This window comes from Empidonax traillii, unplaced genomic scaffold, assembly GCF_003031625.1.
Source record: "Empidonax traillii isolate 1590-97213 ecotype Southwest subspecies unplaced genomic scaffold, ASM303162v1 scaffold601:size890739, whole genome shotgun sequence".
In the NCBI taxonomy this organism is placed as follows: Eukaryota; Metazoa; Chordata; class Aves; order Passeriformes; family Tyrannidae; genus Empidonax; species Empidonax traillii.
The window spans coordinates 656,420-674,609 of NW_020955794.1; the positions used below are offsets into that span (position 1 = coordinate 656,420).

The 18,190-nt window shown below is 47.0% G+C and overlaps 1 protein-coding gene across 1 annotated transcript; it reads right to left on the bottom strand.

Moving 5' to 3' along the window:
• Window positions 1-1,777: 1,777 nt before the first annotated feature.
• On the bottom strand, window positions 1,778-17,971 carry SSPN (sarcospan). Its single transcript, XM_027898534.1, has 3 exons — window positions 17,615-17,971; window positions 6,963-7,049; window positions 1,778-2,188 (listed from the first exon to the last, which is right to left on the bottom strand). The coding sequence occupies exons 1-3, from the start codon at window positions 17,936-17,938 to the stop codon at window positions 1,817-1,819; spliced, it is 783 nt and encodes a 260-aa protein (XP_027754335.1). The 5' UTR covers window positions 17,939-17,971; the 3' UTR covers window positions 1,778-1,816.
• Between the last annotated feature and the right edge of the window lie 219 nt (window positions 17,972-18,190).

An 18,190-nucleotide genomic window follows, 5' to 3' on the forward strand; every position in this document is an offset into this window, starting at 1 on the left:
TTACTTTTAGGTGCATAAAAAAGGCCATTTGGAAGCTGATCCCAAAAACCTTCATCTCCTGACGTTCCTGGCTTTGAGGCTTGGCAGGGAGCACCTTGGTGATGCTGTGTCTACTCTTCGAGGCACTTTCCATGACAAAAACTAGAGCCCACACACCCAACAGCGTTCCAGGTGAGACTTAACTACGCTGTGACCTTCTGCCCCTGGAGGTATGCTGGTCTATCCCTGGGATGATGCATGCTCACCATGTGGAAGAGAGTTTTTGGGTAGGATTAGAGCTCCTTAGACAACTAGGTTTTGCCAGACCGGGTTTTCGACTTCCCTGATGGCTATTTTTACTGCAGAAACAGAAAGGTTTTGGTTTTTTTTTTTTGTCTCCTTTGAAGCCTTATATAATTTTCATTTTCTTCCTCCTTTGCTAATGATTATGGTACAGTCTTTCTGGCGTGTGATTGCTCCTCCCCACCTCAGAGGCACCCTCTCTCCGGCCAGGATCGGGAAATCCCTGCTCATGGCAGGATGTGAGCACCAGCTGTCTTGCTCTTGCATGGATATGTACCAGCAGGCAGTGCAAAATGCTGCCAATTCAGAATTGCTCCTAAATTAGACGTCCGTGCTGTGCAAGTGGGAATGACAGTTCAAGGGACAAACCAATACAGTCATCTTGGTATAAGGCTAATAGGATGTAAAGCACTTCTAGAGCTGCACTTTTGGGGTGAAAAAGCACTGTTTGAAGGTGCTTTGTTTTTCTGTGCTCGTTAAGAAATCGTTATTCTTTTGCCCTCGTGATTATAGACTATGTCTTTGGGAGACTGGCAGTCTCTTCTTGCTTCCCTCCCTCCACCCCATTTTAAAAACACTCATTGTTGCAGGGATATGTCTCTCTCAGGGCTATTGGCCCAACTCCACTGCTGGTGTGTAAGGCTGATTGTCTTCAGAGGAGTTACACCAAAAATGCATTTGGCCTTTTGTGCCTGGAGTATAATTGGTGGAACTGGCTAAAATCCGGGTTTGTGGGGCTGCCATTACTGCAAGGTCAATGTCATTTTCATTGTGATTAGTGATTTGGGGGTCCTCCAATTTAGGAGTGCAACTCAAGGTTCCTTAAACTGATCTTGCCTCCCAAACTTCCTCCCCAGTCTATTTGGGGTCTCAAGCAGGGCCCACCCAATCACCATTAGTCAACTCACCCATATTGTTATTTATTAGTAATTGGGTTAGGTAACCTACATAATTAGTCTTTCTGAAAAGTCTTATGTATATTTTATATGGCAGCCACCAATATATTCACTTTCCTGCTGGTCTCAACCTGCATTTGAAAAGGTCTTGACCTCCCTTATTACTTTTCCAAATGCTAAATTCCCATCACGTTAGTGTGGATTACACCCAGAGCATCAAGATGTGATATATTCCCTAAGCATGATCAGCATAGCTATAATTAAGCAGTTTGGATCAGATCCTTATCTGGTGGAGATTGGTGTAGCTTCTCTGAGAGCAAGAGGGAAATGGACCCTAATTTGCTGTAGCCCTGCAGACGAGTTCCTAATGATTTTATCTACGGCTAATAAAGATAGTCTTTGGTGATTATTTGTACAGCTGCATCTTTAGGACTGTGTGACCTCAACATAAACTCAGATGAGACCTGAGCAGCCGTACGAAATGCTCTTAAAATGATTGAAAAACAAGTTCATTAAAACCGTGTGAAGGTTTTTCCTCGTCGAGAGCCTTGCAAACCCTCACCCGTCCGCGGCGTCCGTGGTGGCAGCACACCGACATTTCCCATTCCCTGCTTGCCAACCCCCTGCCAGCCCAGACCCTACACTTGCTGTTTCTGGCCTTCAGCAGCAGCAGCAGTCAGAGGGTGGAACCGAACGCCCACATAGAAGACCTGGTATCTGTGTTTCCACATCACGAAGCAGGTCAGGAGGCACACCAGGGCTGCCACCAGGTTGAGGGCCATCTGCAGGAGCAGGTACAGGTTGAGCATGTTGGTGAGGCTGCCACAGTCAGCCGCGTCCTGGTAGGTGAAGGTCCTGCCCAGGGGGTCCGCGGTGTCCAGCTTGCACTGGCAGGACTCGAGGACGGTGTCGCAGGTGAATTTTGTCATCTGCAGGTAGTGGTGCGCGGCAAAAGCCACCGCCAGAACACAGGCAACCAGCCCCAGGGCGCTCAGGAGAAAATACATCAGCTGAAAGAAAGGGAAAAGCAAGAAGATGAAAGCGGTTTTTCCAGCTGCACAGGAGCTGAGGGATGCAATACAAGTGCATGCACACATACTTTGCAAGGAGTGCATGCGTCGGATGGACTGTCTGGAGATTGGGTGCTTCGAGACAGCTCATGGTGCCAAGTTCAGCAGGTCAGCTCAAGAACTAGTAATTCTGCCTTTCCATATTTTATATGAGTATTGCCTCACAATTTTGAGACCAAGGAACTGGTGTCTCTACACAGCCAGAAGCTGTAGAGAGCGAGGAAACAACTTCCTCTGCCGTTGTACCTGCACTGGCGAGGCTCGTAGTCATTAGCTGAGATAAATTAGTGCAGTTGCCTTGAAGCACAGCTGAGCAGACTGAGGCTTGGGCTGACATCTTATCCCAGGCTGTGCTGAGCAGTAGGTGTTTCCGAAACTTTGCTCATGTGTTACTCCCGTGCCCAAACAAATCTGATTCATACTTGCAAATCAGGCAAGCGAGGTGGCTGATCTCCCGCTCGTGGCCCGGCAGAGGCAGCCAGCCTGCTTGCTTCCCAGGCCCTGCTGTGGGAACAGGAATGCCAATCTCCACAAGGAAAGTGCAGGCTGTGCCCAGCCTCCTTCCAAAAGTTGCCCCATAAAGGTGGAGAAATCTTTCACAGGCGTGAAGGAGCAGCGAGCGCCTTTCGTCTCCCAGCGCTGCGGTGTGAGGAGGACAAGGGTCTGCTCGTGACCTCCGCTGCTCCTCACAACAGTGGCAGCTTGAAAAGGGGGTGGCTTTTACCAAGGCTAGCTCCGCAGAGCACACCCCCACAAACACACGGCAACTGGCAGCAACTCAGAGGCTTTGACACTCCGGGATGCACCTGAGAGCTTTGGATACCAGCACATATGGACTTCCCTGGCTTTTGATAGCTGGAACTGGCAGTTGCTGCACTGCATGTAAAGCGTGTGTGAATGTATATTAAAATAATATTTCTGTGTTGAGCCAAAATAGCGTTTTTGGTTCTGTTCAGCACTGTAAAAACATTTATTTTTCTTGGCGTCTTATCTGTCAGACACATGGCATGGTTGGGAATCTGTTATTTTAAACAGCAGCTTCTCTCTCTCTCTTAACCTCAATACCGCAAGCAAAATATCAATATAAAAGCATTTTTTATGACCTTGAAACTCCAAGTATGTAAGTTCTTGATAAAATTCACACTCCTGGTGTATTTGTCTTATATCTGCAGTGTGAATCAATCTTCTATTCACTTGCCAGCTTGGGGTAAAAAAAAAAAAAAAGTATTTGGGCTTATTGCAGGTCCTGAAGCACTATATACATTTTTCTCCTCATATCACTGAATTCTTACAGAAAGATCTGAGTTTCCAAGACTTGGCTACTATTCAATCTAATGACTTCCCCTGCAGCCTTAAACCAAGGGCAGCTTCAAAATGAGGGTGGCTCTTATTAAATGCAATTACTTTGCCCCTGCAGCTTTCAAGGCAAAGGTCCATGGGAAAGGTGAAGCCGGAAAATGAGGCCACCTCCTCATGTGAAGCTCACGGAAGATGGAGTGGTGCTGACTGATGGAACCCCCTCCAAACAAAGACCTGGCAATTCATAAGCTGATGGCATTATTTTAAAAGACGGTGGGTGCAAATGTGTCTGGTGGGGAAAACAGAAAATGGGCAAACATTGTTTGTTTGGTTGTTCTGCGAGGTGGAAGTCCTGGTGGGCTGGCTGGAAGTCCCTGGATTCGTCCCAGCAGAAGACAGAATCAGGCCTCCCTAATAAATGAGATACTAAGCCAGGACTACACGATGTGCCTGATTCTCCCTTGGCAGGTATTTCATTTACCTGCCAGCTTCTATCCAAAGTCAGGACACAACAGCGTGGAATCCACAGCCCAAGCCATGCTCTCAGTGAGAGTCTGGCTGCTGAGCTCCTAAAAGGAAGGAAATCTCAGCATCCAAATGCAGGGGCAGCTCTTACAGTAATCCTCAGAGGCAAACAGAGATGCGTGGGGGACACAGGGCAATTTCCAAATAGCTAATTATTCTCACAAGATGTTTGCAGAGGAATCTCTCTGCGAGCTGCTGAAAATGAACACATTTCCAAATACCAAAGGTGAGGCAAATGCAAACAGGGCCTGTGAAGGAAGCACAAGACAGTGAGTGCTGAGATCCCATCAGCAGATTAATCACATGCCAGGCCTGGAGGCAACTTCAGCATCACAAACACCACTGCGTGGTGGGCTGTGCCCAAGAACCAGAGCTTGCCACTGGAAAACTGGTTTTCAGGAGCCTCAGAGAAGCAGGCACTGTGATTGCTGCTTAAATAAAAGGAGAAAAGGGAAGCGGGGACAGACAGCGTATGGTGAGGTCAGGGCATGGCAGCTCATCCTCCTTCAGGTTCCTCATATGGGGAAGAGACATTTTAGCAATATTTACTGGCCACAGTTTTTGCTCCGTGGCTAAAAGAAACGACTGACCTAGTACGGATCGAGTTCCTCGTGGAAAAGGCTTCTCACAGTCACCAGAGGTGGAAAGAGGAGGTTTGCAGACATGGATGAGGGGGACTCCTTTTGAAGGTGGTGGTGGTGGCCCAGGCACAAGGCTGTGCAGGGGACAGGAACCGTGGTGTGCCACGGCGTGGGCCGTGGGGCTGGGTGGGGCAGGAGCAGAGGGTGTCACGCTGCTGTGGGAGATGCTGTGATGAGGACCACAGGCAGATATTAGCACACAGCCCAGGAAGTCCATAGGATGTCTCCAGATTTTCCTCTGAGAGCCTGCTGTCCTCCCTGAAGGGCATATCCACCCTCCCTTTGGGGGGGGTCTCCCCTTCTCACAGGGTGCTGTGGGTACCAACAGCAGACTCAGGAAGGCACTTCTGCAGAAATCAGTCCTCAGACCTCCTTCTTTAACAGGGTCCAGGGCTCATGCAAGTGTGAAATGAAAGAAGCAGCTGTCAAGAGGGAGGAAGGCACAGAGGACCGCACAGGTCTCCTCCTGTTTTCCGCCCCAAGGCAGTCACACACAGTGGCCATAGGGTCACCTTGGGGGTTGACTAAAATCCCCAGGCCAGTATGTGTGTGATCCTCTTCCCGAGTGAAGCAAGTCCCCAGAAGGACAGTCAGAGCAGATAGGGCTGCACTTGGTGCTGGATGAAGAATCAGGCCCCCAAGAAGGAGAGAACAACCCACTGAACAACTGGCTCTGTCTCACGATTGTAAATCTTGCATCCTCAGCCTTGTGGAGGAATAGCTAATGCTGGGGTTTGAGTTCAGAGACAGCTCTTAACTCACATTTGAATATTTGAGAAGTGATACTGGAGATGTGACCAAAACCCTGGAGGGGACTTTTAGCTCCTACTTTGGTAAATTACCTACATGCCCTGCAGCCAGAAGCCATTTATCCTGAGAGTCACTGAGGGATTAGAGCTCCCAGAGGGGACATGGGACAGGAGAGGTGAACAGCCCAGCAGTGATGGAGTTCTGTGGCGTGCTGCAATAGGAAACACTGGGAAGGGGGATTCTGGGGCAGAGCCTGCTGTGGGGGGCTATTGACTGAACCACAAGTCTTTCAAGGGAGATTTTAGTTCTAATTCTGCCCGGTGATGAGGAGTGACACACTTTCACATCACCTGGGGAGCCATTTAAAAACGTTTATTTTCTTACGGGGAGGTGAGCGATGGCTCACACTCCTCCTTGCCAAGGGTGGCAGAGACACCCGGGCTGCCCAGCCCGACACGCCGTTCCCGAAACGAGGGGATGACTCCCTTCCTGCCTGGATGCCAAGTTCAATTTAATGTCGCAGGGCAGGCAATAAAAAGCCTGGCGTGGCAGCTCCCGCCCAGCCCAGAGGCTCCCTGGGCAGCCGTAACACTCAGCCTGGGGGTGTAAAGGTGACGGGGCAAGAATGCAAAGGCAGTCAAAGGGCAGAAACGATTGTTCTTCTTCTCTTTTTTTTTTTTTTTTTTGTAAGTACGGGAGAAGCTTGAGAAAGTCACAAAAGACACGCCGGGGTCTAATTTGTAAGGGAGGACGGGTGCCAGGATTGGAAAAAGCTGCTCCCTGAGTTTTGTTTCCTTCTGCCTTTCTCGGCTAATAATCACTGTTATTTTGTGCTGCTTGCGTCGGTATTTTTCTCGGTTATTACGTGTCTGCAAAATATTAAGAGCCTTGACAATTACAATAATAAGGAAAAAATAATCCAGAAAAAAGCAGTGTTAGAAACAAGCATTCTCAGCCTTCCTCTTCTAAGTTGCTTACCAGCATCAGCAAAGCAGTTTTGGAGGCAAAGATGGGGTGCTGTGTGTAGTTTCTGCTCAGATGGGAATTTGCTTTGTGGGAGAACGAATGTCCCTGTGCTTTCCCAGTGCTTTCCAATTAAAAATTAAAACTTGATTTAAGTGGATGCATATTATGTCACCCTACTTCTTACTCTGCTCACTATCTCTACTTAATCTACCTAAAATCTCAATCTTTCACTGAACACTGCCCAAATTATTCCAGTTTTTTCTATCCGAATCTCCTTGAAATTCCTAAAAAATGGCAGATAAAGTGTTATCTTGTTCTGATGATTTGAAATGTTTGTTATTGGAGTTTCCTCTTTATAGCTACAGTTTCTTCCCTGGCTGCCTGGAAAGTAACAGAAAACCATTCTTGCATTTCAGGTGCATTCTCACTTCGTTTCCTGTGGTCTTAAAAATATCCCCTGCCCCAACTGTTCTGATTATATTTAATGACATAAGAAACACAAAAAAAAAGTGTTCAGAAAAAAGTCAGGGTACCTTTACTGTGAACTGCGCACACGTCTTCTCGTCGGGTTGGTACGAAATACAGAGCATAACAAATCCCACCAAGGACACCAGACAGACCTGCAAGGCAAAAGATGTAAAATATGTCAAGGTTAAAAAAAAAAACCAAACAAACCTAGAAAACACAAAAATATTTTATTTATTTATTTATTTATTTATTTATTTATTTATTTAGAGCCAAAACACCTTTCTGTGTAGCAGGGCCATAGCTCAAGAAGCAGCGTGGAAGCAAAGTCATCAAAAGACACAGCCCAGCAACAGCCTCTAGAATGTTTGTCGAGTTTTTTGTCCTTACAACTAACTATCAAAAGAGAGCAAAAGGCCTATGAAGGCTTGCAAGCCCAGAGAGCACCACCCCATGTACCTCTGAGGGCTGACAGGGGTTTTTATATCACCAGAGCAAGTCGTAAATCACTATCCAGAGCTGCTGCTGGATAAGAGGAAACACAGTTTATAGCAGAGGTTTTCACCCTCTCCTAGAGTGGACACCTTGCTTAAAAGACATCTATCTCCCCTGCAATCTGAAACTGTGTTTTAGCCCCCTGGCAGTAATTCCTGAAGGTTAACAGCAATGGAAAAGTATTTATGCACTTCATTATTCATTGAGCTGTCTTTGTTATTAATTCTGTGAGCATCTGCTCACAGGTAGGCATTTTACAGCCAGGGAAGGAGGGAAGATCCTCCTCTGAGGATCTACCCCAGTAAATACGATTTGCTTGAAAATGGGGGGACACTGGGTACCCCCCACTGCACTAAGCACTCCAGTCAAGAGCCCTGAGGTTGTGTCAGGGCAGGGTTAAGTTGGATATTAGAGAGAGGTTCTTGTCTCAGAGGGTGGTTGGGCACTAAACAGGCTCCTGAGGGCAGAGGGCACAGCACCAAGGCCGACAGAGCTCAAGAAGATTTCGGATGATCCTCTCAGGCCCATGGTGTGACTCTTGGGGATGATTCTGTGGAGGGCCAGGAGCTGGACTGGATGATCCCTGTGGGTCCCTTCCAAACTCAGCAGATTCTGTGATTTTGTGATGCTGGGAGCATCTTGGTTATAAATCCCATTAAATTCTAAGTGGCTACACCAAGATTCTACATTTTTCTACCCCCTTCATTTTACTCTGGGAGTTTGAAAGACTTGCTAATTTGAGACTTTCTGCTTTCCCAGAGCAATGGGATTTTTCCCCCTCGGGCCAGATCCAGGTGGGGCTGTGCCATGGACTGCAGGGCTCTGTCCCAGCCCCATCCCCACCTGCTCACTGCATGTGCTGTTCACTTCCAGGTTTCCAGCTCCATAGGGGACTGCTTGACCTGCAGTGAAAAATGCACAGCTGTCCTTTTAGACAGCAACAGCTGAACACATCTCTTTCATGATCTGATGCACAAAACACCAAACTTTTGGTGCCTGGATTGCTGGTGTAAAGCCCCAGACAGCGGCCCTGCAAAGGAAGAGTAACTCTCAACACAGGGAGAGCTGTTCCCTCAAGAACTTGTGTGATTAATAACACTTTTCCCCATAAAGTTTTATTTCATGTCATTTCAGTAGGACATGAATCGGAAGTATTGCCCGAGAACATTTCTAAAGAAAGCATCAGTATTATTTACTCCTTTCCATGTCATGTGTATTTATACTCTGGTCCTGTGACTTACACACTGCCTCCAATTTATTTGTTTCTTTCTTTTTATTGTTGACAGCCATGGCTGACAGGGTTGTCAGGGGAAAAAAACAACCTTTCTTGTCAAAGGTCCTTCAGTGCTAGTTGGTTTTTGGTTTTGGTTTGTTTTTTTTTTTTTTTTTGCCCTGTAGTGGTTCTATCTGACTCAACCATGTTTTATTTCTCAGGATTAATCGCCTATGTCCTTGGTCCTTTGCACTGTGTATTAATCTTTTAATTCAATTAGCATGCCCATAACATTTAAATCTTAAGGAGATCGTGTCTCTAGTACTATCCAAATGATAAACTCCCCCAGTGGCAGTAGTGGCTGAAGGAAAGAACCTGCAGCAAGAACTAAAATAAATAATGCTTAAATACACTCGCTTAACGTCACATCCCCCCAAACACACGGGAAATCAAAGGGGCTTCTCACGTCAGAGCTGGGCCTGAGCATTTTCAGGACCTGCTGCTGAAGGATCTTGTTATCAGCAATAAATCAAATTTGCTTTGCTTCAGCTACACTAGTGGGCATTTACACTTGCATGGACCGCGGGCCAGATTTGCCTCCAGGTTACTCCCCGTGAGACGTCATGGGACTGTTCCCACTCCCTCGCTCCCGTTCCTTCCCCTAAAACCACAGAGAGCCGACAGAGCTGCACTTATTCCCGAGGGCACAGCCAGATGGATACCAGCGGTGGAATTTTCTCCCTGCCATCGAGCGCCTCAGTACAACTTCAGCAAAACCCCAAAAGGATTCCCATTCCTGCACGTGCTCTCCAAAGTTCCCCTGGGATTTAAATAACATGCTCAGGGATACTTGAAGAGGCACATTTGTGGAGAGGTGTTTATAAAAGATTACACCGGGCCAGGATTCTGGCAAGTCTTGGCCGGGATATTTCAGAAGGCTTAAGTATTTCTTTTATAACAATGTAGCAACTTTTTTTTTTTTTTTTTTTTTTTTTTTTTTAAACCATAGATGTGTATTTTTTCTAAGTGGCGGTAAAAAATAACGTTGCTGAGAATTATGACTCACATATGTTTTTATATTTCGGTTCTTTAAAGGCAAATTCACTCCTTGGAGGAAACCAGAGTATGGAACATTTATACAGGAAACAGCTTTATGCTTCTATTTTATACATTATTAATAGATCACTTTTGAATTATACCTGTGAAGTGCAACAGAATAACTATAAAAATCCTCCCGGTAAATATTTTTTTAGGACCTGTTAAGTGACTAAAACAGCTTCAGGCACGTTATGGATGCCGCTGCTGCTGATTGCTAAGTAGCAGTAGGTAATCCCGCGGTCCTGGTCCTTCAATAGCCACCGCAACATCCCAGCGTGGAGCACACACTTCTCCTATGCCTTATTGACTAAGCACACAACACAAAACGCAATTGAACTTGTTTTAGCACATGCTCGCCAGCAATCGATGTGCATTTGTTACACAAATAAAATGGGTTCTGTGAGACCCGCAGGACGGGGCAGTTAATTAGATCAGCTCTGGGCAAGCCGTTATCTAGAAATCTGGGAATCTGCATTTCTATGCCGAGAGAATTTCGACTCGGGTTTATTTCAAGATCCTGTTTCAAAATTTCCATATGGGCTAACACACCCTTTGCTGAACGGGTAGTGACGGGAAAGGTTATCCAAGGAAAGAATTTAATTTTAGGGAAGCGCTGTCTAGAAAAAGACCCAAATGTGATACAGAAGCATTTAGGAAACGTAAGGATTTAATTTTGCTTAAGGCATACCCTGTGAAACCCCCCAGTTCACAATCAAGGGAAAACAGCAGTTTACTAATGCTGGCTGAAAAACTGAAGAGTTTATGCTGTACACAAATTTTAATACTTTTTTTTTTTTTTTTTGTGGGAAGCAGTAAAATATTCCTTCCACTGGACAGGAATATCTCGGGGCTCAAAAGTGACTTAAGAATGTTTGATTTTCAGCCCACAGCCAAAACAGGGTTAGAAATTTTCCAGGTTGCTCTCCCTGTTGAGCCTGTTGTCATGAGAACTGAATCGAGTTCCTATAGATTTCATCAGGAATGGGGCCAGATTTAGGAGTGGGTCCCGGTGGATTTGCCTGGGAGGATCCCTGCTCTCTCTCACCTGGTCCTGCAAGGGCTGAGCACAAGGTGTGAATGAGCAGCACCAGGACCCCACGTGGCAGTGATGAGGGTGGCTGTGTGTGGTGTGTAACTGGGGGAAACATGAACAGGTAAGGCACAAATTTCCGCTGTGGTTTGCGTTCTTTATCTTTGCACAGCGGCATTTTAACGTGGCTTTGCTTTTATTCCGGCAGATTTCAAAACCACAGATTGCTCTGATCTGTCTCCATCTCTCCCTCAGACTCTTGTGAAACCAGTTTTCCTTTTGTTATTGCTACAGTTTCAGCCCAAATGTAGAATAAACCCAGAGCATCTTGAAAACCTTGGCACCTTGAGGCTGGTAAAGCCAGAGAGCTGGAAACATCCACCAAGAAATGAAGGAAGGGGGCAAAAACCTGCCTCAAAGGAGCATCCTGGGTCTAAGCCACATCACAAGACAGATGTTGCAAACACTCAAAAAGACACAGTATAGCTCATCTGCTCTTTATATGGGGGCTTGTCAGTAGAATCAGGAAAAAAATTTCCATTATGGACAAGTTATATTATAGTTACTTCAAGACACTGTGGGTTTTTCTGTTTGTAGGGTCAAGGGTAAAGAATGATCTCTTGTAGCTGTCTCTTAAGTCTCTGGCTCACCCTCAGAGGTGATACTTGGCTTGATAACTCACCCACTCTATCAGATGTGGCAAAGCTTAGCTCCCATCTACACCCTGGGACAGGCCACGTTATCCACCGAATCTACCACTCCCACTGGACACAGCTTTGATGCAAGAAAGGAACATGCCACTGTTGGCTTTGTAACTATAAACCTGGATCACCTCTGGTGCCAGACATCTCCACGGGCTGCTGCAGACAGCAGCACTGGAGTTCAGTCACTTCATGAGGTTTGAGGAAGCTCTGAGGAAACTGAGATGTCAGTGGGTGCTGCAGGCAGCTTTCCCTGCCAGCTTTGATCAGCCTCAGGTCAGCCTGGGTCTCACTACCACGTGTAAAAGAAGCCAGTCTGCCACAATGAGGTCTTGTACCTTAATGGTTATTTGTTTTTCCACCTTCTTGTTAAATTTAAAGACAGTCTAGTTGCATATAAATTACTTCCAGAAATAATAGCTGTAATAATAAGGAAAAACGTGTATATCGTGGTTGCAGGCAAAGGCCGTCATCATCTAGGAAATCATTCTCTTAACAGCCATAAAATCCACAATAACTGTCCATCCCTACCCCGCCTACAGAATAAAATAATGATGTCTCTACTACAGGTCCCTTCCAGCCACGCAATAACGCACCCTGGCAGATGCACAACTTTCTTTTAAATCCTGTGAAGCCATCAAAACCCTGCAAGGACGTTCATAATCAAACGGAATCATATTTTTCCCGCAGTGATCTTTGCTGTTTGGGTCAGATGCTCAGCAGTGAGAGCGGCTCATCACTTGTGCTAAGGCAAGATTTAATTCCCACAGCAAAGGCTGGGATGGCTTGCACGGCCGGGAGCTGCAGCTCCAGCCCATTACTGCTGCGGGATCAGAAAGGCAGTCCTGGGTGAACAAACGGCCCGAGGGCACCAAAAAATAAAAGTAAATAAAATTGGGAGTTCCCAGGGCCAGCAGTGATTTTCAGCCTGAGAAGCGTAGGGTGCCTGAGAGCACTACCTGGGCACCACTCGTGGTGTGAGGTGTGTCCGTGGATGGGAAGCTGTGGAAAGCCACCACCTCCACAGTCATGAGGCTATCCAGGGCTGAGGAAAACTGTTTGCTTCCCCCCCCCCCTCCCCTCCAAATTTTACCTAGGCTTTTGGAACATTTTTTTATGCATTGCTGGATTATGTAATCCAGCCAGGAATTCTGATTTCCACCCCCTTTCCCCCTGAGTCTGCAGCTAAGACCAGGGGCCAAACCACAGAGGTGCCCAGGATTAGACAAGTCCTTGGCCAGGTATCACACAAACCTCAAGTATGCAGTTACTTTCTCAAACCATTCTCTCAGAACATTAAAACATTTTTTTCCTACCATCAAAATTTTTCCACTCTGTGCCTGATCAAAACAAAAGTATAGATTTGAGCTGGCCAATGCATAATTCCTTTTAGAAGATGGTGAGATTTAAAGGCAGAGGGCTCTGAAGAATACAGCTCTGGTGTTACACAAATATACAGAGAGCTCCAAACAAGCACTGGGAACCTCACCATTGCATATTTTTAGGTAGCATACCTCTTTGGATACAGTCCAGAGTTTCATAGGCTTTGGAGAAGGTTCAATTAAATACCTAAACTTGCAGGCTCTTCTCTCAAACCTTTTGATGTTTGCCCATGGCTAATTGAAGCTAGCCTGTGTAAAAAAAAAAATGGATGCCTGAATGACTGTAATCTCCAACACCTGCTTTGATGGCACCAGGTTTTAAGTGTCACCTTTTATTAAAAACCGGTTTCCCTAATAACAAGCAAAAGTTAAAAACCCAGCGAGGCTGTGTAGGAAGCGAAGCCTCGCTGAAAGCCACCTCCACAATTGTCAAAAGCAACAACAAAAAAAAACCCAGCAAGGGGCCAGGGCTAACAAGAAAGTGTCTCTCTCCTTTCAGGATTTAAAAGAGAACACATTTCAGGGTGGCTTAAACAGTCAGTCATCCCCCATATCAGAATGGAAAGGGATCAGCTGCCTCTTGCTCTAGCTGGGGATGCTTCCCTATTATTGACAAGCACAGCAAATCCCTTCTTCCCCAGAGGAGCACAGGTCTAACCAACCCCAGCTAATCATCAGGACACATTTACCCCAGTTTCTAACTTAGATCACTTTATAGCACAGTATTATCCTTCTTTTTTTCTTTCAGTGCTTCATCCTTTCAGCATCTGTCTCACAACCACATTCCCAAGGCTTCCCACTCACACACACCACTGTACCCACATTCAGGATGAAAATCCCAACTCCTGGTTTTTCCCTGTTACCATCCTCCAACCATTTCAAAGTTCAAATACCTTGCACCATTCCCTGATCCAGCCATGCGGTGCACTCTGTCTCTCTCTTTCCTTCTCTCCTGTCTCTCACAACTGGATTTTCCAGCCCTCATAGGGTCTGGTCTTCATGTCACCTCTCCTTGTCTGGGAGATTCTCAAAGCAAAGAATTTTTTTTTTTTTTCCTTTGCTAAAGGTTTTGCCTTAAGTCTTTTTCAAGGTTCTTAAAAAAAAAATTATGATAACTTCCACAGACGTAAACATTTCTGACTCCAGGTAAATGAAGATTGGTTAAATCATTGACGACTGGAGCCACAGTTGCTGCCTTGAGCTACTTGAGGAACAGGTTTTCTATATATTTTTAAAAGTCCCAATTTTATGAACATCTATGCATATATATATTTATTTATTTTCATATTTAAAATAACTTTCTGACAGAAAGAATAAGCACCCTGGATAATCATCTCTGATGAGCACTTCTGTAACTTTCTTAACTGCCCGAGTCTGCAAAACAGGGCTGGAAGGGACCTTGCCTGCGAAAACTCTGATACTCTCTGCTTTTGATCGCAGTGGAAATAATCTAGGAGCAGATTTTTCAAGGAGAAATACATCTTTTCTCCTTCTGGGTGCCAAAAGGCCACAAGCTAATGAAAAAGAATGAGAAGGATACCATTAATATCTACTGTTTCTGCAACACTTCCCATCCCAGGATCTCAAAGCGAGGGGTGACGGATGGCCACTATTAACCCCACTTTGCAGGGGAAATGACAAAGCCTCAGCAAGGTTAAGTAACTTGCCCAAAGCTACCCAGCAAGTCAGTGCCAAGACATGGGGCGGGGGAGGAAAGCCCTGCACTCATGGGTGGAGTTGGGAAGAGTTTTTCCAAGCTCCTGCAATACAGCAAGAAGGAGGAGACTGCCAGGGTGGTCCAGCCTGCAGTTCCACTGGTTTCCAGGATGAAATGCCTCTGATGCAATGCAAGCTGCATCCTTTCCTTCTGCAGGAGCTCAGGAGGTGCCAGACACCCCTTGGAACACCCCCCTGGACTCCCTGTCAGCAGATCGCTGGCCACATGTGCTGGTGAATCCAATCCCCGTCCTGTGCTATCCTCACAAACTGACAGAGTCAGATTTGGAACCCATTTAATTCACACTGCCTTGCCTGGTTTTCCTCGCTAGCATTTTACTCTATCTGCTTTGCTAAATAAAATTCCTTTTCATTCATGGTAATGCACTAAAGCACTTGATTTTCAGCAAGGAATGGTGTCACCATTTTGCCATTAATAAAGAAGAAGGAAAAAAAAAATTAGCTTTCAATCAATCAGGGTCTATTTAACACATTAGCAATTTTCCTTCATTTTTCTGTCATCCTGCATTAACAGACGCGGGGTCAAATCCCGCCCTGGTGTAATTCCAAAGGAGTAACACCAGGAATGAGCTTCACCCATTATCTCTAATGTTGCTAAAAAGGTCTCGATAATAGATTTTTTTTAAGTTCTTGATTCTGAATACTAATCAAGTCCTTTAAAAAAGAGCACTTGAGTGGGATGCTACTAAAACAAATATGCTCTGGTATTTTACACCACGTCGTTCTGCTCTGCTGCTCATTTCTGGGTGAATAGACGAGCTTTGGGAAGTCACTTTCTGCCAGGAGGTTTGATCTCGAGCAGCACATGGGTCATCCATCCCTACCTATATTCCCTCTGTGCAGCCCAAGAGGCAGCCCATAGGACATCCAGCCACATGGAGGTCCCGGTCAAGGGTCCTCCTCCAAGTTTCCCCCAGTTCTCCAGAGGCTGGTCCTCGTCACACACCCCCATCACTGCTCACCAGCAACACCCTGTGACCCACACACCCAGAAACTCCGGCTCAGCAGCTCCTGGCCATCTCCATCCAATGCCCCAGGGGGCACCAAGTACCTCCAAGACATCACAGAGCAGGAACAAAGTAAACGCAGCACCATGTCCTGCCCTTTGCCCCTCAGAGCTGTGCTTTGCTCTGCTCCTGTGGTGCATCAGCCACGGCCAGCACCCCACACGGCTGCACCGTCACCTCATTCCTCTCCTTTCTAGCACCAGGTTTCCCTTTTATCCCCCTCTTTCCCTTCTGCCTCGGGATGAGGGTGCAGGAGAGCAGTGTGGTTGTCCAGGAGCCTGCCTGGCCACGCGCCCCTGGCACTCAGTGCCTGTCATCACCCTGAGGGTAAACAGGGGGACACCAAGAGCCATTTTGAGCCAGGGAGGGATCAAACCACGCTTGAATGTGCTGGTGACTCACCATCACACCAGAGTCCCCAAGGTGAGAGTCACCGTGTGACTCAAAGCGGAGGTGCAGTCACCCTTCCCCGCGGGGCCCTGCCCGGGCACCCCAGAACACGAACCAAAACAATGCCCTGGCCCCCACAGCCAGCACAGTCCCAGGAGAGGAGTTCCCCCAGGGGTTATCCTGGCTGGCTGGTGAGTGCAAAACATCACCACCACGACTGAGAGATGAGTTTTGCTTCGAGCTGGGGATTGGCTCAGGATCTGAGGGAGATCAGGCATATGTGGATGTCTCAGATTGATGCTACTTGGGCGCACTGATGACATTCACGTGGGCCAGGGGCCACTTCCGTGTCTTTTCTCATATCCCTGGCTGTACACTGGTTCAGTCCAGCTCACTCTTGTCCCACCTCTTCTCGTGAAAAAGCTATTTCAATCCTGGGATACTACTGGTGCTGCCGGGAATAATCTGACCTCCAGAATCCCCAAAATAAACAAGAGGAGTGAGCATGTCACACACTGCTATTTTACCACCTGCATTCCCCCCTGGTTTGTAACTGTGAAAACCCCAGGAGGAAGTTCTCCTTCCAAGCAGGGACAGGCTCTTGCCCCACAAAACATCACTAAGCTCTTAGATACCTCTTCAATCAGAAGAGAAATATGAAGAATGAGATGAGCAAGAGGAGGAGCTTCCTTAGGGAGCTCAGGCCCTGCTCCTTCCACTCTCTGAAGGGTCACCCAGCAGGATTAATACAGCAAAACCCAATCAGTTCAGGTGATCAGGTAATCTCCAGCTAGCAAGGAATTAGATTCCCAGGCGATGCTCCCATAGCCGTTTAGAGCTTGGAGGAATTTTAAGTACTAAACGTTATTTTTTTTGCTTGGAATTCTTACAGTCTAACAAGACCCAGAACTGCGCTAACACATCAGGATATACTTTCAGGATATACTTTCCCACCCAGGGAAAAAAACCCCTGCATGCTAAATTACATCCACAGCACACCCCAGGCTCATCACCATCACTACCCTGTCTCTCCACAGGCAAACCCCACATGTCCCCCGAGCACACCCAGCCGGGGGGGGGTCACACCACGAGTGGCCCCCCCACACCCCGTCCCCACCTGGGTGCAGTCCTCCCCTCCCTCCCACGAGGGAGAAGTCAGGAGCAGAGGGGAGGGAGGGGGTTAAATCCCGGCGGATTCTCCAGCACAGCACAGTGAGGAAGCTCAAGAGACAGCCACTCCTCTCCTCGCCCCAGCTGAAAGTTGCGAGTTACTGAGTTATGCTCTCACGCCCAAAACCTGATGGTTATGGTTTGGTGGGGAAAGAGGGGAGGCAGCGTAAGTTATCAACATTTTTTTTTTTTCCCAGCATCACCAGGCAGGAGTTCACGGCAAAGCACAAGCTAATATATACATCTAGTCAAACAGCAACCCTGTCTTTTATTTCAGGTCTGTTGGGTATCGCAGGGGAGAATACGAAAGCTCGTGTTATTCTGCTGGAGCAATTTCCTCGGGAAAGTACACCCAGGCACTTAATCCCGGGAATATTTATAGTTAGCATAACTCAAATGGTGTCGTGCATGCAGTTGGTTAGTCTATAGTGGAGCGTCATGCAGCTTGCATTAATGCTGGCAAAGGCACTTTATGGAGAAACAGACTTTATGCTTACAATTATCCCAGCCCAATATGGAGTGTCTCTGACTAGCAGAGAGGAGCTGATGCCTGCCATAAGGAAGCCCAGCACTGTTACAGAGGTGCCTAGTGCCAACTGCAACAAAGCAAACAGCAGCGGGAAACGGCAGCCACAACAAGTGTGGGATTCCTCCTCCTGGCCAGCTTTGGGATCCCCCTTGGCTTTCTTCTGCTTCTTCTTCTTCTTCATCGCCGGCTCCTGCGTCTTGCTCGAGTCGGTGCTTTTCTCCCCTTCGGGTGCCTTCCCTGCCTGGTCGCTCGGGGACGTGCCGTGCTGGGCTTTCTTCTCCCTCTTTCCCATGCCGAGAGGAACTTCAGGACCTCACGTGTGTGTGCACGCCCGACGGGGGTGTGATTTGATTATTTGATTTTTTTTTCTTTTTTTTTTTTTTTTTCCCCCCCGAAGCTCCGCTTTGCGCCGGCTGAGCCGTTCCCGGTATTTGAATCGAGGAAGGCTGAACAAATATGGAAAACATTTGGAGCAGATTGTCAGAGCTTCGAAATGCCACATATAGCCCAGGGAAGAGGGGGATTCGAGGGGGGTAGCGCACTG